This window comes from Myodes glareolus, chromosome 3, assembly GCF_982192425.1.
Source record: "Myodes glareolus chromosome 3, mMyoGla1.1, whole genome shotgun sequence".
Lineage (NCBI taxonomy): Eukaryota > Metazoa > Chordata > Mammalia > Rodentia > Cricetidae > Myodes > Myodes glareolus.
This window is the reverse complement of record NC_142028.1, coordinates 67,472,893-67,500,206: the sequence shown is the minus strand read 5'-3', so window position 1 is coordinate 67,500,206 and position 27,314 is coordinate 67,472,893. Positions and strand designations below refer to the sequence as shown.

The window sequence follows — 27,314 nt, the reverse complement described above, 5'->3', positions numbered from 1 at the left end:
AATATGAGGCAATCATCCTGTCCTTATCTCCGAAGTTATGGGATTGCAAGCATGTAACACCTGTTTAGTCAGAAGATTTCGAATGCAGGCTTTAAGAAAACAAACCCCCAGCCTACTCAAGCAATGTTTCAGAGGTCATTTGTACAAATGTTTGAACCAGCTGTTGGGCTTTTTTATTCAGGGTCTTTGATTCAAGTGCCCTTCCTTCCCTCCCATTTTCTCTCTCTCTCTCTCTCTCTCTCTCCCCCCCCCCCCCCAATCAGGGTCTTCTCCTGTAGTCTAGGCTGGCCTTGGAATTTAATTTGTAGCCAGGGGTGGCCTTGAACTCCTGATCCAAGAGTTGGGATTGTAGGTGTGTGCCGCCACACTCATTCTTGTTCTCTCTTTTTTATTTTAAAAGAATAGAAGCTAGAATATGGTTTGCTAGATGGTATGGTGAAGAACAAAAGCTTTAGAGGGGGGCTCATGTACCCCTTGTGTACTGGGTCAGAAACTTAATGATTCTTGTCATGGAATTGTAAGTCCTCCTTATTCCATCTCTAGACCCTCTGTGCGTTATACAGAAAGAGGAAAGAGTCTGTTGGTTTTCCTGGGTGAGAGGTGAATACCTGTGTATCCACTATCACCTACGAGCCAACAGGAGTTGGTTGGTGATATGTGTAGGGCTTGAGAAAGGCGTTTTAGGGAAATATGCAGGAACCTATTCTAGTCCGTTACTTTTGAGTGTTTCATTTTTTAACCCTTCTGCTCTGGAAGATGTGTCACTAAAATTCTTTCTGTTAGAAGTAAAATTAAAAAAGAACGTTTGTGGAATGACTTTATTAAAAAGAGAAAGTTAAAACAGTTAAGCTATGTTATTTCTTACTTGGTAAAATCTTTGCTTTGTATTCGTTTAGAATGTGTTTAACAAGCCAGAGGGAACAAACTCTTCATTGGTACCCATATCTCCGGGCCAAGAGGTGATGAGCACACCCTTGCCGCCTGCAGTATCAGCAGGAAAAGGTGCCCCCGTCTCCTCCTTCAGTAGCCCCATCAGCAAGCCTGCAGCAGCTGCTCTGGAAACTCTTGCTAAACAGTCCCAGCAGATTGCTTTGACCCATACGTTCATGAGACTCAGGTGCCAGCATTGTAACCATCATTTTGCCACAAAACCAGAGCTGCTTTTCTACAAGGTAAAGAGATGGCATAAAAGAAGTATGGGTAACCATCCAGTGAGAGCATTTCTGGTTTTTCATTTTCCTTAGTTCCTTAGTTTGTGTTAACTTAAAAACGGAAATTTATTTTGTGTGTATTTGTGTATTCACGGATATGTGTCATGATGTGCAAGTGGAACACAGTTTGCTTGAGTTGGTTCTCTCCTTCTGTCATGTGGGTCCTGGGTCAAACTTAGGTTGTTAGACTTGGCAGTAGATGCCTTTACCTGCTGAGCCATCTCATTGGCCTGGAAAAATACTTCTTAAAAGAGAAAGTTGCTGTTTAGTTAAATTTTTTTAAAAGAAATATTTTTTATTGTGAGTGTATGGGGGGAGTTGGGTGGGTAATGTCCATGTGCGCACAAGTGCCTCCGCAGGCATTGGATCCCTTGTAACTGCAGTTGTAGGCAGTTGTGAGCGACCTAATGTGGGTGCTCTGCACGGGCAGTGCACTCTTAACCAGCGAGCCATGTTTCCAGCCTCTTATACTGAGAGCTTAATAATGTCGGTTGTTGTTTGTTTTTGCAGGGTAGAATGTTTCTGTTTTGTGGTGAGGTTTGCTGTGAAGAATACAAAAGGAGAAATAAAGTTATGGCTTTGTGCGACTACTGTAAGATATATAAAGTCATCAAGGACATTGTGCGGTACTCAGGGGTTGACAAGCCATTCTGTAGTGAAGGTAAGAAGGAGGTTCACTGTTACTCACACAGAATGGAAGAGAGTCTATATTTATGATTTTTGCTTTTCAGAAACTTTTCTCTTGCTGGGCAGTAGTAGTGTGCTCCTTTAATCTCAGGACTTGGGAGGCAGAGGATCTCTGGTGAGTTTGATACCAGCTTGGTCTATAAAGTGAATTCCAGGACAGCCAGGACAGTTACACAGAGAGACCCTGTCTCGAGAAACCAAGAACCGGAAACCAAACCAAATCCAAAAAACAAAACAAAACAAAACCCTTTTCTCTTACGAAGTATTACTTGGACATTTTTACAAGGTTAAATTTATGCAGTTTATACTTGCTACACCTTAAGATTTGTCCTGTTAAGCATTTCAGTAATCTCAGCAAACAAAAACTATAATTAATGACATTAGTAGAGAAAATCTTGGTTTTTTTTTTTTTCTTCTTCTTTTGGTTTGGTTTGGTTTTTTGAGACAGGGTTTCTCTGTATAGCTTTGGAGCCTGTCTTAGAACTTACTCTTAGAGACCAGGCTGGCCTCAAACTCACAGAGATCCACCTGCCTCTGCCTCCTGAGTGCTGGGATTAAAGGTGTACACCACCACCACCTTCTAAACTTACAAGAAAATCTTGTAAGTTTAGCTAAGACATCAGACTTTTTTTTATTTTTTGTTCTACCTATTTGTAAAGTGTGAGTTCAAGCCTATTGTTGCGACTTGATTTAAAATACAATACCTCTGATATTTCTGAATATGGATGGTTTAATATTTAGAGCATATTTAAATGTTAATTTTTGTTTTGTGAATATAGAGATTATCCTATTATATAGAGGCAAAAAATTATGTCAGGAAACCAAACCCAGGTCATTGATTCATTCATTTTGGTTTTTTAAGACAGGGTTTCTCTGTTTGACTGCGCTAGTTGCCCTGGAACTTGCTCTGTAGACCAGGCTGACCTCAAACTCACAGAGACTGCTTCCCCTGCTTCCCGAGTGCTGGGTTTAAAGGTGTGCACTACCACTACCTGGCAAAACCCAGGTCTTTTGAAAGAGCCTCTGACTGCTGAGCAATCTCTTCAGCTTCCTTTCTCTCTCTCTCTCTCTCTCTCTCTCTCTCTCTCTCTCTCTCTCTCTCTCTCTCTTTCTTTCTTTCTTTCTTTCTTTCTTTCTCTTTCTTTGTCTCTCAAGTTGCTCAGTCTGGCCTTGAACTTGACCTGTAGTTGAGGCTGCCCTGGAATTTCTGATCCTTCTGCCTCCACCTCCCAAATGCTGGGCATAGAGGTCTGTCATCACACCTGGCTAGAAGTCAACTGAAACACTGCAGACCTCACACTTTGGAGCTAATGTGTGTTTGTCTTTCCCTTTTGTCCTTCCTGGCGGTCAGTTTGCAAGTCCCTCTCTGCTCAAGACTTTGCAGAAAGATGGACAAACTGCTGTAAGATGTGCAGTTACTGCTTACAGACATCTGCAAATTTTGTAGAAAATCGACTGGATGGCAAGCTTCAAGTTTTCTGTTGTGAAGAATGCATGTCCAAGTTTACAGCTCTGTTCTATCAGGTAAATAGGACATGTTCTTTGTCTTTTTGAAATAGGTGCTGATCATTTAAAATATGTTCAAATAACATGAGGAGAATGTGTTTAGAATTTAGGATTTCTGGAGGGCCTTTCCCCAATCCCATCCTGGTTTTGGGGCTTGAATGTAGGACCTCATGCCTGCTAGACAAATATTCTACGACTGAACTGTATTGCTAGCCTGACATTTTGTTGTTGAGTAAGTATATGTGTGCTTTTGTATTCTCTTACTTATAAAGTGTGAGATGATCTTGCTTGTAACTCTTAGGTTTGAAATTAACGTAATTTTGTCTTAAGTAGCTCTCCAATTCAGGTTACTCTAAGGAATTTAAAGTCAGACCATGTCCTCCCTTCATAGGTCAAGGGACATACTGATAATCTTACTGCTTTCCTATGTTTGAGAGGCATATGGTGACAGGTGTAATTAAAGGAGCAATAATATAAATCTGGTGTTCCTTCCTTGTTGTTTTGTTCCCAGTGGCAGTCCTGAGAGGTAGGTGCACACTGCCAGTCTGTAAGTAGAAGACTGGAGTGCAGAGAGGTGAGTAGTGTGCCCATGAGGAAGCTTGTAGGAGACACTGCCTTGCACCCACTGTGCTCTAGTGAAATCAGTAGCTACTTAACTGCCTCACCCCATGCGTAATTTCCTTGTGGAGGAATATAATATGTTCTAACCATTTTATGGTGAAGGACCAATCACAGTGCTTAAGAAAAGGGTACTATGGGCTGGAGAGATGACTCAGTGGTTAAGAGTACTGACTGCCTTTCCAGAGGTCCTGAGTTCGATTCCCAGCAACCGCATGGTGGCTTGCCATCATCTATGGTGTGATCTGATGCCCTCTTCTGGAATAAAGGCATACATTCAGATAGAGCATTCGTATACCAAAATAGATAAATAAGTAAATAAAATCTTAAAAAAAGGAAAAGGGTACTTACTTAAATATTTGTTAGAGTGAATCTGTCTTTATGACTCCAAAGCTCATATTCTTTCTCTTATGTTCTTTCTTACTTGTATAAAATACAACTTGTCTTTATATTCCCTCATTGTTAATTTTGGAAACAAAAAGAGCAACTTTTAGAAAGTCAATTTTTAGGATGTCTTATATCGAACAAATAATAGAATCTGTTTTTAATCACAGTATTTATTTCAAGTGGAAGCCTTCCATTTTCACTAAACTCAGCAGCCGTTTTCATTGTGTCTTTGGTTTACAGTCAATATTACCTTTTTATAATTGTGATCCTTCCTTGTCTTTTGCTCCTCAGATAGCCAGGTGCGATGCTTGTAAACGTCAGGGTAAGCTAAGTGAATCCTTGAAATGGCGAGGCAGCATCAAATACTTCTGTAACCTGTTCTGTGTCTTGAAGTTTTGTCATCACTATAGTGTGAATGACCCAGTTCACAAAAAAGGTAAAATGAAGCTTGACTCATGGGCTCTTTAGGTCAGGGCTAGGACATGCTGTCAGCATCCACAGTTGAAGTACTGCCATACAAACAGAGTTGCACTGCATGCAGGGAGCTAGACTTCTTAAAGTCTTCTTCAGGGTTCCTTAATGACAGTCTGTTCTAGTTTGGTTTCCATTGCTGTGGTAACGATGCCCGAAAGCAACTTGGAGAGGAACGGGTTTATTTCATCTTCCAGCTCTCAGGTCACACTCCATCACTGAGGGAAGTTAGGGAAGGAACTCAAGACAAGGACCTAGAGGCAGAAACTGAATAGAGAATATAGAGCAATACTGCTTACTGGCTTGTTCTCCATTGCTCCCTCAGCTTGCTTTTTTACACAACCCAGGACCACCTGCTCAGGAGTGACAGTACCCGCATGAGTCATTAATCAAGAAAGTGCCCCCACAGACTTGCCTACAGGGTATTCTGATGTAGGTATTTTTCTGAATTGAGGTTCCCTCTTCCTAGATGACCCTAGCTTGTGTCAAGTTGACAAAAGGCCATCACATAATCCTTGAGAGAAAATTAATTCTGATGCCTTTTTGCTGTCATCAATCAATCAATATATATATATATATATATTTATTTATCTTATAGGAAAATGTAATTTGATTGCTTTTGATTAAACTTATGTGAATATATGTAACTTATTCTAAGAGATCCATACTACTCAGTTATAATTAGAAATAAAAATTTTTAAAAAATTTTAAGAAAGAAATAAAAACTAAAAACAGGGCAAACAAAGGGAGAGGATGTAAGTGTGTTAATATGGTGGCTGTGACTTACAGAATTTGATGCAGATCTTGCTTGCAGCTAAAGAAAAAAGAGAGACACATTAATTATTTCTGAAAAAAATAAAGTAGAACAGTTCTTTGTGGGCATCAGAGTTTTTCCTGAAAAAGAAAATAACTTTACAAGTAGGACAGCTAATGTGTTCAGAGAATTCAGACTAGATGTGAGGAGTGTTCTTAAAGTCTCCACCCAGTCAGAAACACTTGATACACCTGTTTTCTGATCAGAACCTCAAGTTCTTAATTGACAGACACCACGTGCTTTTGCTTCTTGCAGTTTGACTCTTACTTCCCTTGTACTCCCTTTTTATATGTCTATTCTACACGTTTGTATTGGCCAGTTCTTCCCTAGGACTAGTCAGGTTGGTAGTGAACTATTCATTTTATAATATAGTTGAAGTAAACCTATTGGAGACTGTGTTGGGGGACAGTAAGGGGTCGAAGGATGGGAGGGAAAAAGAAAGACAAATATTGTTTTGTTTCATATGTGCATAAAAAAGAAGGTGAACTATTGAAGGGAGAAAGGGGACAAGGATTGAATGTAATTAGCATGAATATTAGCAAAATATAATAATATAAACAATATGAAAATGAAACTTCTTATTTTTAGGCAAGAGAAAAAAACAGTGTTCCGTGGAGAGACAGCGGCCTCATCGGCTTATAAAAACTGTTGTGTTAAAGTTTTATTTGAGATAAGCTTAAGTGTAGGGTCTTATACCACTAACAGGAACTCCCAGTTATTCCTAATTCCTGGCATTTAACCTGTTAGATATTAAAATTATTAGATTTTTGGAACATCTTATATGGGATTTAGATTGTTCTTTGAAGCTAGAGTTTTACAGAATCAGTTTCTTTTTAAGTCCCAGTGAACACTGACTTTATGACAATAACCCAAACTAGCATTACACAGAATTAGAACTTTGTATTGCTTCCTGAAAAACTGTTTGTGAAATAATTTTATTCCTGTGTGTAACCCTTTTATTTATACTTTGTCTTTATTGTTTATTTTAATCAGCATTTATTTTATTCCTTATTTTTATGGAACAATTTACAAATTTGTATGTCTCCATTGTGCAGGGACAATGCTAATCTGTCTCATTACACTTTTTTAGTAATTGTGCTCCCAAAGTCAGTATCAGTAATTATTCCTAAAGCACAAAATGCTTCGACGACACTCGCTTCTCCAAGGATTCCTACAACACCAGTTATTACCAGTGTGATATCGTTGGCAAAAATACCTGCTCTCCAGCCTACCACGAACACTAACAGTGTTTTAACAGGTATGAGGCATTTGGCTAAGAGGAAAGTATTGCTTAGTCTAAGAGTTTGTATTGGTAATGCTTTTCTTTATATTGTATGAGGAAATGTACCCCCACTATGTGGGGTGAGTGGCTAGTAAATGAAGAGGGATCTGTTGGAAAGGAAGGATGTGTATAGTTATTTTTTTAAAGGCTTCTAATGGACTGTTGAGATGACTCAGCAGTTAAGAGCACCTGCTGCTCTTGCAGAGGACCTGGGTACAGCTCTCAGCAGTTACATGGAGGCTTTAACTATCTGTAACTCCAGTTTTAGGGAATCTGATGTCACGCTTTGGGTTCCATAGGCACAAGGCATGCATGTGGTACACATACATTACCTGCAGTCTAAACACTCATACACATAAAATAAAATGAATAAACAAAAAGAATTTGAAAATTTTAATGTGCCTGCACACGCACACGTGCGTGCGTGTGTACATGTGTGTGTGCGCATGTGTCTGTTGTGCATATATACTTACTTCTATATAGGTGGGTAGGCATAGAAGCCAGAGGTTGATGTTAGATGTCTTTACCACTCTCCATCTTGTTTTTGAAATTTTTGAATTTTGTTTTTTATTATTGTATATATGTGTGTGATATATGTGCACAAGTGTGGACAGGCACATACCAGACCTTTGTTGTGGAGGTTGGAGGACAGCTTTGGGGAGTCAGTTCTCTCCTTCCACTTGGGATCTGAGGATCAAGCTTGGGTTTTCAGGTCTGAGTGGCAAGCATGTTAACCTACCAAATTCATTTTAATTTTTAAGACAGAGTTTCACTGAACCTGGAGTTCACTGATTGGTTAGGCTAGAAAGGTCAGTGAACTCTAGGATCCTCCTGATCACCTGGGCTTACAGATTCAGAGACATACTTGGTGTTTTTGTTTTTAAACTTGGGTTCTGGGAATCTGAATTCATAGCCTGGTGCTTGTATACCAGGCACTTTACCCACTGAGCCATCTGGTCATTCCCCACTCTTGCATCTTTGTTACCAGGCATTCTAATAAAGTAGCAGGGAGTTGAAATAGGGAATCCTTACCATTACTAGGCACAACAGGTGTTTCCTTGAACTATTTTTTGAGAAATTCTCACCCAGGCTCTAATCCACCTTTGTGAGAGAAAATGATGTCAATTTCAGTGTTTACTCATGTATATTGTGAGAATGGTAATGTGTATTTTGATTTTTAACAGGTGCAGGCCCTAAAGAGGTAACAGAGATCATTGGAAATGTGAGTTTGATTGTTTGTATGTTACCTGATAATCCTCCACTTACTTGGGATTTCATTTTACCTATAGCCTAATATATACATACACACACATATATATACACACACATTATACAAGTACTTTTCTATTTGTAGCTTATTCTTTTCAAAAGATTGAGTGGTAACACATTTTATGTTTTGAATCACTGCTGGACTCTAGATCATTAATAAGGATATACTCTTGATTCATCTTACTTTGTATTAAGCTTTCTTTATTTATTTAAGTGCCTGCTAACTCCTGACTGCTTATTTTCCCTCTTTGGAAAGCTCAGTGGTGTCACTGGGACTGTACAAAGTGCATATTTACTTAATTTTCTCACTTTATGTCTCGAATTTGAGAAATGTGAAAATTTCCCCAAATTTAAAAATAATTTAAGCTGGGCCTTTAATCCCAGCACTTGAAAGGCAGAGGCAGACTGATCTCTGTGAGTTTGAGGCCAACCTTTGTAACATGGGGGCCAGCTTGTTTGGGTTTTCTGTCCCGCCCAGTACCCTACAGCTGGCAAGCCCCAAAGAAAATCACACAGAGATCTCTATAAGTTATAAAGCTGATTGACCCATTAGCTCAGGTTTCTTATTAGCTCTTATGACTTATATTAACCCATTATTCTGATGTATTTTAGCCATATGACTCGGTACCTTTTTCAGCTGGCAGGTCACATCCTGCTTCCTCAGTGATCCGAGCAGGACTGGGAGGAATCAACTTCCTCCTTCCCAGAATTCTCCTGTTCTCATTGCATCATTTCTACTTCCTGTCTGGTTTTCCCGCCTATACTTCCTGCCTGGCCAATCAGTGTTTATTTAAAACATGATTGACAGAATACAGACAATTTTCCCGCACCAAACCTGGTCTACAAGAGCTAGTTCCAGGACAGGCTCCAGAGCTACAATGAAACCCTGTCTCGAAAAACCAAAAATAAAATAAAAAATAAAAATAATTTTAAAGAGTGAATAATTTCAGATTTGGCAGGCTATCAGGATCACAGGCTGTGCGGTTGTAGTTCAGTGCCAACCATCACCTGCTGAGCTATCCTAAGTTCCCTCACCCTTTGTCAGTATAACATGTCTGATCTAGCATATATTGTGTTAGGTCTTGACTTAATGATTTCAGTGACCATTTGTTTGAATAATTAAAAGGTTTTGTTTTTTTTTTTTGTGGTAGGGGCATGTTTTCAGACAGGGTTTCTTTGTGTAGGTCTGACAGTGCTGGAACTTACTCTGTAGACCAGGCTGGCCTCTGTCTCTGGAGTGTTAGGTGTGTGCCATCACTGCCTGGCTTAGAAGTTTTTTCTTATGTGACAATGCCATTCAGGTGTTATAAAATGATGATGTGGACTGCAAGTGTGTCCACATTCAGTGTCTTTGGAACAGAAGGTGTTAGATATGATGAAAATCTACACAAGGACCAAACCACTGCTGTGGTGTCTAGGTGCTGTTAAACTGGGGAGTGTGTCCTGCACAGTGTAAGAGGGAATTCTCAAAACCCCAGGGCAGCAGAGCAAATTGGGCTAACTACTTGCCTAGCTTAGAAAAATTATAGCCAGACAAATATAACGAATAAGTGGGAAAAACTCTGGCAATTCCCGCATGAATTATTTTTGATGAAATGAAAGTAGGTTGACCATCAGAATGACTCAGCAGGCAAAGGCGTTTGCCACATAAGCCTGACCTCGGAACTGTGCAAAGGTGTAAAGAGAGAACCAACTCCACAAAGATGTCTTCTGGCCTTCATATGTGCATGGTGGTACTCGCATGTCCCCACATCACATACACAACCAAAAATAATAGTAAATAAAATACATTTTAGAAGATGGGAGGTGACAGTGAGGCAGAAGTCTTAGTGATCTTTCTGGGCTTATAGCCCATTGAGGTTTTAATATATACATGAGTAGGCAGGCTGTATCTGCTGTCACATTTGACCATATTATAGCAGCCATTGCTTTTTGTTTGTTTGTTTCATTTTATTTTTTGAGACAAAGTTTCTCTATGTAACAGACCTGTCTGTCCTGGAACTCACTCTGTGTAGACAGGTTGGCCTTGAACTCAGAGAGCCACTTGCTTCTGAGGTTAAAGGTATGTACCACCATGCCAAGTATCAATTATTATTTTTGAAGGTAATGATCCAAACATGGGTTGCTGTTCCATAGTGAAAAAGAAAAGTTTGGGAAATATATCTGTATGTCAGAGATCCTTAGTCGGGGATTCAAAGCACACTCGGGTCCATCTTCAGCAGACGTCTTGCCCGGAGTCACTGTTATAGAAAGGTAACTTGTCCAGTTTAGTCCTCATAACTCTCCCAGTATTTATCATATTGGAAGGTGATTCTATCTAATTATTTTCAGACAGTATATTCATTAATGAAAGTCATTAAATTAACTTGTACATATTGATATATTACATGTGATATACTATTTCATTTTAAATTATGTGATTAATCACTTGCACCATTAATAATTATGCTATTGAATGTACAAGTAAGATATTACTGTATATAATTACTAAGTATTATTAACATGTATTTATGTTTTTCTCATGTGTAGTATTTCTGTAATCACCTCTCATTTAAACCATGTTACTGGGGGCTGGAGAGGTAGCTCAGCAGTTAAGAGCAGTAGCTGCTCTCCCCAGGTTTGATTCCCAGCGCCCAGACAGCAACTTTTTTTTTTTTTTTGGTTTTTTGAGACAGGGTTTCTCTGTGGCTTTGGAGCCTGTCCTGGAAATAGCTCTTGTAGATCAGGCTGGCCTCGGAGTCACAGAGATCCACCTGCCTCTGCCTCCTGAGTGCTGGGATTAAAGGCGTGCACCACCACCACCCGGCCAGACAGCAACTTAAAACAATCTACTCTACTTCCAAGGATCTGATGTCATTTTCTGGCCTCTGTAGCCTCCATGGGCACTAGGTATTCATATGGTGCATAATCGTACATGCAGGTAAAACTCCCATACACATAAAAATAAATTTAAAAATATTTTGAAACCTGTTACCAAATAGCTCTGATTGATTCAGTTTTATTCTATAAAAATATGATGCCTGTATGCTATGACAGTTTTAGAATCTTTTGTTTCTTTGAGAATGTTAATGTGAATTTTCCTCAAGTTATTTAAATAATTTGAATTTTGTGGAATGTTAAATACAAGAAAATATAAGGAAGCAAATCTGCTGAAGTCACCAAACTTTTATATATATAAAATGTACATTGGTATTTTGTCATGAGTGTTGGGTCATCAACAATCAATAGTAGCAGTCAAGAGTGTCCATCAGTTTACAGACCTGGTCATAGAAGTAGTTCTTAATAATATTCAACTTTATTGTTACTGGGAATGAAATTAAGCTAGGTGGGATATTCCTGTAATCTTATCACTCAGAGGCAGAGGCAGGAGGATCACAATGGTTTTATGTTGGCCTGGGCTATCTAGTGAGACCCTGTATCAGAAGAAAAAACAGGAGAGGCAGGAGAGATGGCTCAGCATTAAGAGCATTTGTGTTACTCCAGTCCCAGGGCATTGATGGGGAAGCTCTGTTAACCAATCACATCTAGTTAAGGTGTGGCTACCTGGAGCCCAGGAAGAAAAATTGGGAGGACTCAGGTGCCCTCTCTCTGCAGATAGGAAGTTGGACCTCCCACTTTTGTAGCGTGAGTTTATCCTTATAACCATTAAAATATAATTGTTTTTCTTGAGCTGGCCTGGTTATTCATCGTACTGACCTAATTCACAACAGGACATCTCAGTCTCTCTTCTGGTCTCTGTAGGCACCATGCGTGCACATAGTGTAAGACATACATTCAAGAAAATACTATAATAATAATAATAAAAATATATACAACACTGAATGCTATTTGGAAAAAATTAATAGAAAGGAACTTAGAACCACTGTTTAATCAGATTGACCAAGATAAAAATGAAGATCTATGGAGGCATTTGCTGCTAGGCGTATGAATGGGTAAAATTACTTCAAAGGATTTTAGTAGAAACTAAAGAAGTTTTAAAATGTAGAGCCAGATGTGGTTATAATTGATTTGCATTGTTTCTAATAGCAGAGGCTTGAAACCCAATTTTTCCATCTGTATCTAGGGCCATAGATCACTCTGGAATTATATGAGTTGCCAAAACATAATTTTACACAAGCAGAGTCTGAAATGTGCCCCTTTCCATTTCACATTCATTTACATAGCCTAGCTAGTAATAGAGTGTCCTGCAGATATATACAGAGGCTTTGGTTACAGTTAAAGTAAGTATGTTGTATTCATGTAATGGATTACGATGCCTTTGTTAAAAGGAATAAGGCTTGTATGTATAGGTTTCTGGAAAGAAGGTGGCATAAACCTTAGAATAGCACACCTTCATTTGTGCTTTAAGTACACGTCTATCTGCTTGTCCATACATAGAGAATAGCCTGGAAAGACCACCCTTAAGTAGGTGATTCCCTATGAGAAAAACTATTGGGGAAGAACTCTAATGGAAAATTATTTCCAGTTGTTCATTATTGAAGTCTTTGAGTTCCATGGCACATTCATTTGAAAATACACATAGAGTTTTTTGAGATAGGGTAGCCATCACTATGTAATTCAGCCTGCACTTGAATTTAGGATTTTCCTTCTGTCTCAGCCTCCTGGGTGCTAGGATTATGGCTGTGCTTCGCTTTGTCTAGAAAAATTTGTGGGGAGATGGTGTTGGTATTTGAGACAGGATCTCAACTGTGTATCCTTGGCTATCTTGGAAGGCATTTTGTAGACCAGGTTGGCCTTGAATCATAGAGATCTGCCTGCCTCAGTTTCTTTTGTGCTAGAATAAAAGACATGTGCACTATGACTCATGAATGAATTTTTTTTTCAGAAAATGGTAGATGGATTCTTCATAGACAAGGGAATATAGACCATGTTACCCATGAAGAATAACTCTCTACTCTAGGCTGAGTATCCACTGGGAAATAGTCTCAAGTAAAATGACCTCACATGTATTGCTTGTGGTCACACAATTAGATACAACTTTTTTTAAGAGCAGTATGCCAATGCCACCATAATTTAAGTCACTTGCTTTGACTCGACAGTAGCGCTCAGACTTTTATTCCACACATGCACTAGCACATGTACAGTGGGTTTATGTGTAAGGACAGGACTCATGGCATTGATGGTAGTGGCACAAGGCTTATATTCTGGGGGCGGGGGATGGGATAGGGTGTCTGTTCTTTTCTTGTACCATAGAGATCCAAGGCATCAAACTGGGGATTGGACTCAGGTAGTCAGGCTGGATGGAAGAGCCTTAATAGCTGAGCCAGTTCTAGCGCCCCGGCTTGCTCTTTTGAATAATTCAGAAAATCGGATGTTGCTCCCTGCTCCCTAACCCTGCTTTTTCCTCAGTAACTCTTTCCACTATTTAGACTTTTAAGTTTGTTATATGATTGTTTTGCTTGGTTTTTGTTGTTTGTTTTTGTTTTTCAAGACAAATTTTCTCTGTGTAGCCCTGACTGTCCTGGAACTCACTCTGTATACCAGGCTGGCCTCTAACTCAGAGATCCACCTGCCTCTGCCTCCTGAGTGCTGGGATTAAAGGTGTGTGCCACCATCCCCTAGCTACTTGTTTGGTTTTTGTGTCTCCCTCTCTGATCAGGACTCTTGTTTGTTGTTTTTTTTTCTGTTGTACCTCTAGGGCTTAGACAGTGCTTGATTTATGGCTTACTTACATTCAGTAAATGTTTTCTTTTTCTTCTTTTTTAAAATATTTATTTATTTATTATGTATACAATATTCTGTCTGTGTGTATCCCTGCAGGCCAGAAGAGGGCACCAGACCTCATTATAGATGGTTGTGAGCCACCATGTGGTTGCTGGGAATTGAACTCAGGACCTTTGGAAGAGCAGGCAACGCTCTTAACCACTGAGCCATCTCTCCAGCCCCAGTAAATGTTTTCTGAATGAAATAAATGTATTTTAAATAAAATGTCCTTCTCTGTTTTCTTTTCACTTTATGGAGGTATGATCTTTGTTTACAAAAGTTTTTTTTCTAGTAATTTCCAAGTAGTCAAATGTATTGATTTTTTTTTTTTTTGCTTTGTTTTTACATTGCTCTTAAGAATACTTTCTTTCAAAGCTAGGTGTTGGTGGCACATGCCTTTAATCCTAACACTCGGGAGGCAGAGGCAGGCAGATCTCTGCCAGACTGGTCTACAAGAGCAAGTTCCAGGATAGGCTTCAAAACTACAGAGAAACCCTGTCTCAAAAAGCCAAAGAAAGAATACTTCCTTTCTGGTCATTTGAAATTTTCTGGGCTTTTTGTTGTTGTTGTTTTTGTTTGGAGACGGGGTTTTTCTGTGTAGTCTTGGCTGTCCTGGAACCAACCTGGCCTCAAACTCAAGAGATCCTCTTACTGAGTGCTGGGATTAAAGCTGTGCATCACCAACACCCAGCCTAGTTGAGATTTTTAATCAATAGAGATTATATATTATTTTGTGGAGTCTGTGAATATATCCATTTCCTTATCAGCAAATGTTTTTTCTTTATTTGGCTATTTCAGTCATATTTTAGGCAGAGTAATATGTGTGTGTGTACTAGGGAGTGAACGGAGAGCCTTACCCATTCTAGACATATTCATCTTCCAGAATATTTTTTTTAGAGAACAATGAATGGAGCCTATGCTGATTAGGAGTTAGTGGTTGTCTTAGTTATTTTTCAGTTGCTGTGACAAGTACCACGGCCAAGGCAGCATGTAAAGGGAAGCATTTAATTTGGGGTACAGTTTCAGAGGGCTGGAGTTATGATGGAGCAAAAGAGTGGCAGCAGTAACAGCCAAGAGTTCACATCTTGATGGTTTCAGAGTTTTAGTCCATTCCCTTCATGCTGTGATGTGGTGGTGCGGGCAGCCGTGCCTCTGGAGATGAATCTGAGATTTCCACATCTTGACCCGCAGGCAGCAGGAAGTGGTCTGTTTCACTGGGCATGGCTTGAGTACATATGAGACCTCAGAGCCCACCTCCATAATCACACACTTACTCTAATAGTACGCCTTCTCAATAAAGCCACACCTCCTAGTAATGCCACTTCCTATGGGGGCCATTTTCTTTCAAACCATCACAGTGGTTTTTGTTATTTTCTCCCTCAAAGTGCTTTCTGTTTGTAACTGCTCTTCTACAGGATAACACACTGCTTTTCATCTGATAGCAGTATGGTTGTTGGAAAGTTACTAAAAACACTGGCCTGTGGATTTGTTTCTAATTAGGGAAGTACACTGGCAGCTGAAGAGAGACTCCAGTGTTTGCAGCCTCCCAAGCTTCAGAAGAACAAAGGCATATTGTGCAGGCCAGGCACACAGACCAAAGCTACCTCTTGCAGACCACACACCTACCATGTTGCATGCCAGACAGGTAAGTGTCCTGGCACCTTGTATAAGGTTTGCTTTCTGATTTATTTAGTTTTTTATAAAAAGGTAAAGACAGTAATTCTTGAGTGTGAAATGTTAGCATGCTACAAATTCATATGCACATAAAATATTGTGTGTAGAGTTAAGCATTTCACACATGTACATTGCTCTTTCAAATGTATAGATAAGCCATTATAATTACTGACATGCATATTTACTTAAAAGAATTTCTGATTGAGCCTTAGTTCTTTTTCTTTCTCATTCTTCTCTTTTTTAAACTCTGCATTTAATTATTCAATTGTCAGTTGTTGAGAGAACAGGTAATGCTCCAGTGTGTTGGTGGTAGAAAATTGTGAACTCCTGCATGGAAAGCTGTAAAGCATTGCCCCAGTCAGTGGTAGTGCCTTACTCCCATATTCCTTATGTTTTCCATTACTTTAGTAGCTAGCTAGCTCAGCCCAAAGTTGTGTGTGTGTTAAATTCAGAACTTCGCGTTTATCACAGAGCTATAGCCCAGCTTCTTTCATTTTTAACAATAACTCTATCTCACAGACTAACCAAAGGGGCTTCTGAACATTGGTACTCTTCCACAGACCCTGGGTTAGACCCAAACCACCCCTAGACACCTATTTTCACAGAGATCCTTTAATAAGCAGGCAGAAAAACAACAGCAAATGACCTTGCAGGTGTAATTTTTAAGAGGGGAAAAAGGGGAGGCCTGTGTTAGAATGGGCTGGGATGTGGTGATAAAGGAGATAGAGAATGAGAGAGAAGGGGACAAGAAAAGGGGACGGGGTATTTGTCCCAGAGGAGCAAAGGACTGCCTCTGGAGAAAGGAGAAACTGATGTGGCCCATAGGCAAATGGCAGTTTATAAAGGTAAAATGGGAATCCCCGTGTGTAACATGAGGGGGCCGGCTTGTTGGGGTTTCCATCCCTCCAAGTACCCCAACAGCTGGAAAGCAACAAAGAAAATCACACACAAGACTCCATAAGGTTATAAACTGATTGGCCCATTAGGTCAGGCTACTTATTAGTTCTTGTAACTTATATTAATCCATTATCATTATCTATGTTAGCCATAATGGCTCAGTACCTTTCTCAGTGTGACAGCTTACATGTTGCCTCTTCGGTGGTCTGTGCAGGAGTGGCAGAGGAGCCTCCCTTCTTCCCAGAATTCTCATGTTCTCATTGCATCACCTCTACTTCCTGTCTGGTTTTCCTGCTTATACTGCCTGCCTGGCCAATCAGCGTTTTATTAAAATGTGATTGACAGAATATAGACAATTCTCCCACATCACCCGTGTTAGGATAAGGTGTTTAATTTTAATTGGACATGTTAATTAGATGAGCCAAAGGAGGCTTCTGATTGCTGGACTTCAATACTTTGACAGCTGGGCCTTGGTAGTCAGCCTCAGGAGTGGCAGACTAAAGGAGTGGACCTTGGTGACTAGTTTTAGGAATGTAACCTAAAGATTTTTAGCAAGGCAGAGGAGATGAGGGAGAACAAAGCCCTCCAGAGCCATGCTCACCATGCTCAAGCTGGCCAGGTCCCTTCCCTAACCTATATATAAAATGCCCAGTCTGGAACTGGGTGTTGTGATGAGCTTACTGTACTCCCAGCTATTTGGGAGACTGAGGCAGGAAATCTTGAGTTCAAGGCCAGCTTGGGCCACACACCATGAGCCTGTCTCTAAATAAATAGATAAAGCTTACTCGTTAAAAGTAATCATTGATATTTTACATAGGGTGCCTTTCCTTTGGTAGGAGTCAAAGAGAACTCTTCAGCAAATTTGATCATCTTGTATTCTGTTTAAAATGATACTGTCACTTGTGTACATCAACTTCTGTACACCTTCACATTTAAAAAGTAATAAAAGATCTGTGATCTGTGGACATCTGGTATGTCTGTGCTTATTTTTTTTAATTTCTGGATTAAATATGGACTACTTTCTATATACTGTTGTAAATTGCTTTTCATTTGACATTGGATTGAAAACATTTTACATTGATAAAAATGTACACACTGAAATTATTCTTTGTCTACCTGTCCCCTCTTTCACTGTTTTTGTTTGTTTTTGAGATAGGTATCTCATGTAATATCACAGACTGGTCTCAGACTGGACGTGTAGCTGAGGATGACCTTAAGCTCCTGATCCTCCTGCCTTTGACTCCTAAGTGCTGGATTACAGGAGTGTGCTACCATTCCTAGCCCTACATAGGGATTCTGTTGTGTTTTATTTTGTACTTGTTTGTACCTGCTTGGGAGCATGCCACAGTGTATATGTGGAGCAGCTTGTGGAAGCTGTTACATCCATCCACCTTGTCAAGCTTGGTAGCAAGTACCTTTGCTTGCTGAGCCATCTCACTGACCCCTGCATTAAGATTCTTAAAAGAGGTGGTGGTGGCGCACACCTTTAATCCCAGCACTCAGGAGGCAGAGGCAGGTGGATCTCTCTGAGTTTGAAGCCAGCCTGGTCTACAGAGCAAGTGCCAGTACAGCCAAGTCTACACAGAGAAACCCTGTCTCTAACCCCGACGCCCCAAAAAGGGGCATAGATGGTAGTATACACAGTACAATCAAACTCCTAAGATTGGCCTTTAGATTTTATATGTAGTATGTTGGTTTATATTGGTGCTAAGGATTGGATCCAGGCTGACATCCCAGATAAAGTGCTACCACTGAACTGTTCTCTAACCCCTAAAGTTAATGTTAATCCATCTTGTTAATGGAATCTTGTCCAGGTTTTCATAACACAAGTGTTCATATTCAAATATTTCCTTCAGATTTACCTCTGCCAAATGGGGAAAATGAAGAACCTGATTCTCCACTTGCAAAGAAGAAAAGAGTGGACTCTTTCCAGACTTGTGATGCAGAATATATAAAATCTGGTTTTATTATCTGTTCTGGATCCGAGGAAAGTCCACCAAGAGCACAGTGTGTCATTTGTGGAGAGATCTTACCTCAAGAAAGCGTGATGTCAGTCAGTCTCTCTAATCATTTGAAGGCAAAACATTCTGAGTTAGAGGACAAGCCAGTAGACTTTTTTAAGGAAAAATCACTTGAAATCGAATGTCAAAACAGTCCTTTAAACCAGTGTTTACTGGTTGAAGAGTCACTTGTGAAAGCTTCTTATTTAATTGCTTTCCAAATTGCTGCCAGGAAGAAGCCGTTCTCCATCGCTGAAGAATTAATCAAACCGTATTTAGTAGAAATGTGTTCAGAAGTTTTGGGTTCAAGTGCTGGAGACAAAATGAAAACCATCCCTCTTTCCAATAACACAATTGGATGCAGGATCAACAAGCTGTCTGCAGACATTGAAGACCAGCTGGTTCAGAAGGTCAGAGAATCCCGGTGGTTTGCCCTTCAGATAGATGAGTCATCGGAGACCTCAGACATCACCCTTCTCCTCTGCTATGTTCGCTTCATCGATTATGCATGTGGTGATATGAAAGAAGAATTGTTATTTTGTACTGAAATGTCTTCTCCGAGCACAGATCTTGAAGTGTTTGAGTTAATAGATAAATATATTGATAGTAGATCTCTGAGTTGGAACCATTGTGTTGGTTTCTGTACTGATGGGGCCACAAGCATGACTGATAGATGTTCTCATTTAAAGTCAAAAATTCAGGAAGTTGCCAAGAATGCAGTGACTTTCACACACTGTTTCATTCACCGTGAACACTTAGCAGCCGAAAAGCTATCTCCATGCTTACATGAAATCCTTTTGCAGTCAGCACAAATTTTAAGCTTTGTAAAGAACAGTGCCTCAGATTCACAGATATTGACAACTCTGTGTGAAGAGATGGGATCGGAGCATGTGAACTTACCACTTAGTGCTGAAGTTCGTTGGCTGTCGAAAGGGAGAATTTTAACAAGATTATTTGAACTGAGACATGAAATTGAAATACTTTTAAATCAAAGGCATTCAGATTTAGCCAGATATTTTCAAGACAAGGAATGGGTTGCAAAGCTAGCCTATTTAGCAGATACGTTTTCACTTATAAATAAGTTAAATTCTGCTCTCCAAGGGACCATGGCTACTGTTTTCAATTTGTATAACAAAGTCGACATGTTTAAGAACAAGCTAAAGACGTGGGTGAAGCGCACACAAGAGAATGACTATGACATGTTCCCTTTGTTTTCCGAGTTCTTAGACTCGTCAGATGTGAGTGTGAGAAGCATCACTGGCGTTATTGTTGAGCACTTAGAAGGACTTGCTCAGGTTTTCCATGACTGCTACCCCCCAGAAGAGGACTTACGTTTGGGAAATCTGTGGCTCGTCGATCCCTTTGCCAGTCACCAGAATAACAACCTCACTGACTCTGAAGAAGAAAAATTAGCAGCATTATCTTTAGATACGAGTTTACAGTCAGCTTATAAATCAATGTCTGTAACTCAGTTTTGGGTAAGCGCAAAGACAAGCTACCCAGAACTCCATGAAAAGGCAGTGAAACTCTTGCTGCCCTTTTCCACCGTCTGTCTATGTGATGCCACCTTTTCAGCCTTGACTGCATCAAAACAAAGGAACCTGCTGGGTTTTGGTTCTGCCCTAAGACTTGCAGTCACATCATTAGTTCCAAGGATTGAAAAGTTGGTAAAGGAAAAAGAGTAGTATCCATATTGCTTATCGTCAGAGTCTTTAATTTTGTGTTAAATTTTGTATAAGTATCCTAAAATACATTTGCTAATGTATTTGTATTTTCAGTGATTAAATGTTTCAATAATTTTTCCTTTGTTGTAGAGGGATTTAAGAGTTATGGGACTTAAACATAATTATGTATAATTTTAATAACACAAGGGAGAAAATTTAGCCTTTATATTGGTGATTGCCCTTGGAGTTTCAGAGGAAATGTCTTACTTAGGGAGTTCTCCAAGAGACCAGGCCAACTGCTTGTCCCAGTATATCAGTTAGAGGTAAGCATTGGTGAAGGCCAGAGAAGGACTGGGCTAGCGGAGCCAGGTTGAGGAAAACGGGTTGACTCAGTGATCCCACCTCAGCCCTTTGTGTTTTTTTTTGTTTGTTTGTTTGTTTTTGTTTTGAGACAGGGTCTTTCTACATAGCCCTGGCTGTCCCGGAATTCATTATGTAGACCAGACTGGCCTCAAACTCAGATCCCACTGCCTCTACCCTATCTCCCCATGCCTCCATACCCCAGTGCTGGAATTTAAGGTGTTGGACACCGTGCTGGACTCCCACCTTAGTCTTGAAGGGGCTGACAGGGACCTTGAGCTCTCAGAAAAGGAAAACCGTGGAGGGTTGGGGTGTGCCTGCCAGTGGGTCTTCTTGGTGTGGCTAGTAATCTGATTGGAGAAGTTCCCAGTGTCATCACTTCAGGGGAGCAGTCTGGCTTCTCTGGGGTACAGCCTCACCGAAATGGCAGTTGCCCTCATTTAAGCCTTGCCAAGCTCCCTGTTGCTTGGAGCTAGTTTTGGTCCTTTCCTGTACATTATGTTTATGGGTCAGCTCTGGGTTTCCTAGAATTCGAGGTAATTACAGGAGAAAGTGACTCAGGAAGAAAGTGGCCACATAGCTCAGGGGGATAAAACAGTTATCAGCAGCCACCAGTGCGCACTCCCCTTTATGACCAAGTCCACACGAACCGAAGGCCCATGTCATAGTTCCATGGCACAGTTTGACTGTTCAATTTGCTCTTAAAAAATGTGAGAAGTTTTAGGCCGTCAAGTCAGCGGCCCTCAGAAAGTTACAGATGGATGGAAAGCAGATCCCAGCAGGTAGGTGCCCAGCAGGAAGTAGAAGCAGCAGTGGCTTTGGGGGCCCCTCTTGGATCTCTAGACCAGGACTTGGAATTTTTTGTGAGGAGGTGGGGGAGATGGGGCTTTGCAGTGTAGTCGTTACTGGCCTATTCTTGCTGTGTAGTAAGTCCATGCTGGCAGTGAACTCTGGGCCGTCCTCAAGCCTCATCCTCGTCCCGTAACCCTGTTGGGATTACAGGTGTGCGCCATCACGCTTGGCTGTAGCCGACTTTCATGAAAGGTCAGATAGTAAGTATTGTGTGGCTCGTCCACAGACAGTGTACAAACGTACTGTTGGCCAACATCCCTTTATCCGTGCACACTGAGAAGTTATTTTTATATAATTTCCAAATGTGAAAATTCCTTGAATATTGTTTAGTCATTTTAAGATTATTATTAATAGTATTAATCTTTTCCTTTTTGGTGTGTGTTAGAACCAAATATTCTACAGCTGGCCAAATTTGACCCTTTGTTTCCTGACCTGGGCAAATAGGTGAAATCTTTAAACATCTTTCACATTTTTATTTCAGTTGAGCAATGGGAGAGGTAGATATTTTAGGCATAGGTGAACAAGAAAAACTTGTAGTTACTGGTTTCTGCTTTATTGCGCATTAATTGTATGGTTCAGTGGTGTACAAGTATCTTTTTCAAGGCCAGTGTGCAACTTCCTTGAGGAAACAAGCCAAGAGGCCAGAGGCACACGAGGCTGGGTGGTGTCAGGGGGTGGCCCCAAGGCCAGGTCACGTAGTAGATCAGAACCGGACTGCTAGCTCGGGCTTACTGAGTTTGATGAGAGGCCTCAGTAGGCGGGTCTGGGGGTCCTCCTAGGACAGGGCTGGGAGTCCTTGGATGGGTCTAGAGGGCCTGGCCGGGAAGTTGAAGTTCGGAGGAGAAGTTTGCAGCAAGCCCTGTGGGCTGGGCAGGGAGGGAGGAGCTATGGCGCAGGTGTGCGCACTGCGTCTCCTGCTCAGCTTCTTCATGCTCGCCGGGTCTGCTAAACTCTTGGCAGCTCTCGGCCACTGGCCACTGTGTCGCAACAGATGGTGAGGGGTGCAGGGGCGCCTGGGGGCTGATGGTCGAGTGGGCTCTTGCCTCGAGTTGTTCTCCACTTCTCCAAGTGGGAGGGGGCTGGACTTAAACTTCTGGCCCAGCATGCTGTCCCCAGGCTGATTTAGAGCTGCAGAAATGGTGGGACCAAGGGGGTCCAGGAGGATGAAGTGGGAGGGTGACTGAACACACCTCCCCATCCCACATGATCCAGTGTTCTAATTTGAGGGAGGCTAGTGAGGCAGAATTTTATTTTTTCTTTGTTTTCGAGATGGTCTCTTTACTGGGAACTCACTATAAACCATGCTGGCCTCAAACTTGCAGAGGTTCACCTGCCTCTGCCTCCCAAGTACTGGGATTAATGGCTTGCACCACTGTAGAAATCTCCTTTTATAAGCTTAGAAACTAGTCCTGATGGTAAAATGTAATTTGCCGAAAGTTAACACACCTAGTCAAACAAGGCCCAAAGTAGACCTAACCTAGACCCCACAGGGTCCTAGAAAATCTGTGATGGAATCCTAGAAATCACTTGACTAGTTCCTTATCCTGAGAAAGTCCAATACTGCCAGGCTCTGTAGAAGACCTATGTTACCTCCTCCCAAGTGTGCACATTCTTCCCTCCTCTAACCTAAGGTGGTGGGTTTTGAGAGGCAGATGTGGTAAGAACCAGACAGTTTAAACTCTCTGCAAGTGTCTTACCTGTGGCCTTTGGGCCACATATATTCCAGGATAGTTGTCAAATGTAGCCCAACACAAAATTGTAAATTTAGAACGTGGTTTAGTAAAAATTTCGTTTATGGGGTTCTGGAGCGACTATGTAGGTGACATTGTGCCATGTTGTCAGAAGATTAGATGCTCTGGAGGGCAGAGTAGGAGAGGCCTAGCTACTGTCGGACCACAGCAAGCAGTCCTGCGGGAAAGGGCTGTAAGACGGATTACGTTAGACCCCTCCTCTGTATCTGCTACAGTGGGACCAGGACCTGCATAGGAGATTAAAAATGGAAATTAGCTTCTTTCCATCCCACCTCTAAATGTTCAGTGTAAAGAGAAACCAGGCTTGACACAAAGAATTGGTCTTTCCCAGGTCCTGGCCCTAGATGGGGAGGCCCAAGCCCTGTTCCCTTTTCTGGGATCTGAGGCTGGGTTATCAGCTGTGGAGAGGTCTGGTGAGGAGAGAAAGCCGTCTCTAAACTTGAGACTCTTTTCACTTGTGGACTGTCTGCTCCTGATTCAAAGGTCAGTCCCATAGGGTGGCCCCCTCTACCTGACTCGACCTGGATCTGGCCTCTACTTGTAGTGGCTTTGTTAGGGGAGCTGATGACAGGTGGAGGCTACACCTCCAGGCACTGCATCTTTGAGGAACCCAGCTGACAGGCATTCCCTGCCTCTCGTAAAGAGCCTTGTTCGAGCAGTTTGCTGAGGTGTTTCGTTGCAGTTTTCGGCTACCAGCCAGATCCTAGAAACTACCAAACAGCTGTGGGCTGGCCGGAGCTGCTGTCTGGGTTGCTGCTGGTCGTGGGCTCACCTGTGCTACAAGAGATCAGTACCCTGCTCCTGCTCCTGCTCCTGCTCCTGCTCCTGCTCCTGCTCCTGATGGGTAAGGGCACCTGGGGTCTCCTGGGGATGATAGAAAGATTTAGCTCTTCCTTACTGCTGCCCTCTTTTTTTCCTATGGGACCAGGAACACTTCTGCTCGGCCATAGCTTCCATAATACAGGGACTAGGTGTTTTTGAAATGTCACAGATCATATCCTTATAATACTGTAACATGCTTTCCCCATCAATTCTGTGACTGCATGGTGTCCCAGTGTGAACATGTAGTGCAACCCCAAGAGCTCACTCCTACGTGCTCACTCCTGAAGGGAGTAGAGCCACAGCTGCCACCTAATGTATATGTATCTGGTGCAGGGGTTCTTAACCTTCCTAATGCTGTGATCCTTTAATATAGTTCCCCATGTTGTGGTGACCCCACGCATAGAATTATTTTCATTGCTACTTCATAACTGTAATTTTGCTACTGTTATGAATCGTAATGTCAATATCTGTTTTCCGATGGTCTTAGGTGACCCCTGTGAAAGTGTCGTTCAACCCTGAAATGGAGTCATGGCCCACAGGTTGACAACCTCTGATCTTGTGAATATGGGAGCAGGCAGCAGGAAAGTTATAGTCCCCTGATCAAAGAGGCAGAGAATGTCTCTAGAATGCATTCTGAGAAGCTCAGCGGTAGAAGTGCCAACAAACAGGCAGGACAGCTGCTGCTTCCAAGGCTAGACACTGTGCTGGTTTGCATCCTCTGGCCAGTGTTGCCACTGAATTATTGCCACTAAAACATTCTTTTGATTTCTAAAGCCTTCCGCATTTTCAGATATTACCACACTTGCGCTTCAAGCCCCTGAGTCCCTTTTTGAATCCTCCAGTAGATTTAGGATTATAAAGAGTTGGTGAAAGTTTGTTTCCATATCCCTACTTGACTTTCCCCTGCTCAGGGGCTTGCATTAGCTTTCGAAGCTTCTGATTCTTTGTCCTGCTTCCTGGAAGAGGTGTGAGGGGTATTTTTAATGGGAGGGCCTGGGCTGGAACCCCTGAGCTCTTGGATCTTCTGGGTGTGCATCCTTTCTGTTCTAGGGGCTGTCTTCACTTTGGTGGTCCTGAAAGAGTCGCTGAGGACCTACATCCCAGCCGTTGTCTGTCTGGGGCCCCTGCTGCTGCTGGATGCCTGCCAGGTCTTAGCTCGGACTAAGACGGTGGTCAGATGCCCCAGACACCTGAGCAAGAAGATCCCTGGTACAGTCGGGAAGCCTGGCAATTGAGTCTTCATGCCGTGTGTTTACCACGGCAGGGACAGACATAGCACACTGTCTACCACTTTGTTAGGCCCATAGTCATTCAGTGTGGAAGAGATAACCTTGTCTAGGTCCCAGTCTCCCCTTATAACTATGCTGCCCAGTTCTGAGTGATGTATTAATATTCTTCATGTCATGTGAAAATAGGAAGTAAGCAGAAAAGAAGCTGAAACCCCTCTGAATTCTAATACCCCATAAATAACCATTTCATTTGGTGTAACTTTACCTGCTGACATTTTCTATGATTGTAAACAGATTAATTTTTCTTCAATGAAAATGAGACAGGAGGGGGCTGGAGAGATGGCTCAGAGGTTAAGAGCACTGCCTGTTCTTTCAAAGGTCCTGAGTTCAATTCCCAGCAACCACATGGTGGCTCACAACCATCTCATAATGGGGTCTGGTGCCCTCTTCTGGCCTGCGAGTATACACACAGACAGACTACTGTATACATAATAAATAAATATTTAAAAAAAAAAGAAAAAAAAAAAAGAAAATGAGACAGGATAGCCTACCCTATTGTCTGCTATTAAAATCCAGTGTTCTGCCAGGCAGTGATGATGCACATGTTTAATCCCAGTGCTTGGGAGGCAGAGGCAGGCAAATCTCTTGTGCGTTCGAGGCTAACCTGGTCTACAGAGTGAGTGCCTGGATAGCCAGGGCTATACAGAGAAATTCTGTCTGGAAAAACCAGAAATAAAAGAAAAGATCCAGGGGGTTGGAGAGATGGCTCAGTGGTTAAGAGCATTGCCTGCTCTTCCAAAGGTCCTGAGTTCAATTTCCGGCAACCACATGGTGGCTCACAACCATCTGTAATGAGGTCTGGTGCCCTCTTCTGGCATGCAGACATACACACAGATAGAATATTGTATACATAACAAATAAATAAATATTAAAAAAAAGAAAAGATCCAGTGTTCTTTAACGTTCCTTTGAATTTGTATCGAGGTTTGTGGTAGTGCATGGAGCTGAGGATGAAAAGGTGGCTGAGGTGCTAAGAGCACCTGTTGCTTTTGCAAAGGACCACGGTTCAGTTCCCAGCACCCACAGGGCAACTCACAACTATCCTAACTCTAGTTTCAGAGGATCTGACACCTTCTAGCCTTCTGGAGCACCAGCCATGCACATGGCACATATATTCGTATATACATGGCCATGAGAATACACACACACACACACACACACACACACACACACGAAAGCAAAACATTTATACACATAAAAATATTTTTTTTAAGGATGTGTTCAACTTATTCCACTTCCTCCTGCCCATGAGGACTATCTGGGTTGTTCCCCCAGTCTTTTTATTGTAAAGCTCACTTCCACATATTTCCTTTCCCAAGAAGTAAAGGTGCTGTCCCCAAAAGCATTCACATCTAAAGCATCCTTGAAAATTTGCAAGTTGGTGCTGCAGAGTGTCAGTGTCTGATTTGTGCCTGTGCTCATCTCAGTCCCTTGAGAGATTTCTTGCCATTTCTCTAGTTTACACTTGCAGAGCTAACCAGCACTTGCCGAAATGGTGGGATGTGACTCTTAGTCCAGTGTCCTTAACTCCTGAGTGGAGGGTAGGGGACAGCTAGCTCCTGGTAATACTGAATGGCTCAACAGTGTCAAAATGGGGGTGGGGGGCAGTGAGGAGAGGAAGAGAGGGAGGGGGCGAACATGCATGGGAACATCACCTAGTGTCATGTCCCCAGACCTTTGCCTGAGTCCACTGGAGTCCTTTTGGGAAGTGATGTCCCTGTGAGGGACAGAATTTATATTTTACAGTTCTAAGCATGAACTCATAGCATCTCTTGTGATGGGCAAACAGTACTCCTGAGCTTGACCCCTAGTAGTTCCGAGGCTAGCTCTCACTGGCCTTGAACTTTGTTATCTTAAACAAGACTTGAGTCCTCCTTACTCAGCCTTTCCAGTAGCTGGGATTACAGATCTGTAGCAGGGCCAGCTAGAGTTATCTGTGCACATGTTTTAGCTACCTGCCTATAAGATGCTTTGGGTATAGGAAGATTAGCTCTAGGGAGCACACAGAGGTGAAAGTTGTATTTGTCCATTTCATACTCAGTACTGAATGGGCAGTTC

The 27,314-nt window shown here is 41.7% G+C and overlaps 2 protein-coding genes across 2 annotated transcripts in view; both read left to right on the top strand.

Annotated features, from left to right (window-relative positions):
* Zmym6 (zinc finger MYM-type containing 6) overlaps positions 1-20,321 on the top strand; it is a 43,137-nt gene extending 22,816 nt beyond the window's left edge. The window contains 8 exon segments of the mRNA XM_048434376.3: positions 897-1,172; positions 1,722-1,872; positions 3,250-3,422; positions 4,701-4,845; positions 6,785-6,952; positions 8,161-8,198; positions 15,449-15,593; positions 18,376-20,321. Coding sequence (XP_048290333.2) covers positions 897-1,172; positions 1,722-1,872; positions 3,250-3,422; positions 4,701-4,845; positions 6,785-6,952; positions 8,161-8,198; positions 15,449-15,593; positions 18,376-20,204 — 2,925 coding nt within the window. The 3' untranslated portion in view covers positions 20,205-20,321.
* Positions 20,322-20,473: 152 nt separating this feature from the next.
* Tmem35b (transmembrane protein 35B) lies at positions 20,474-26,368 on the top strand. Its single transcript, XM_087905001.1, is given in 5 exon segments — positions 20,474-22,390; positions 23,478-23,629; positions 23,790-23,819; positions 23,821-23,990; positions 25,019-26,368. Coding segments are annotated over 5 exon segments (732 nt in total). The 5' UTR covers positions 20,474-22,195; the 3' UTR covers positions 25,204-26,368.
* Positions 26,369-27,314: the final 946 nt, after the last annotated feature.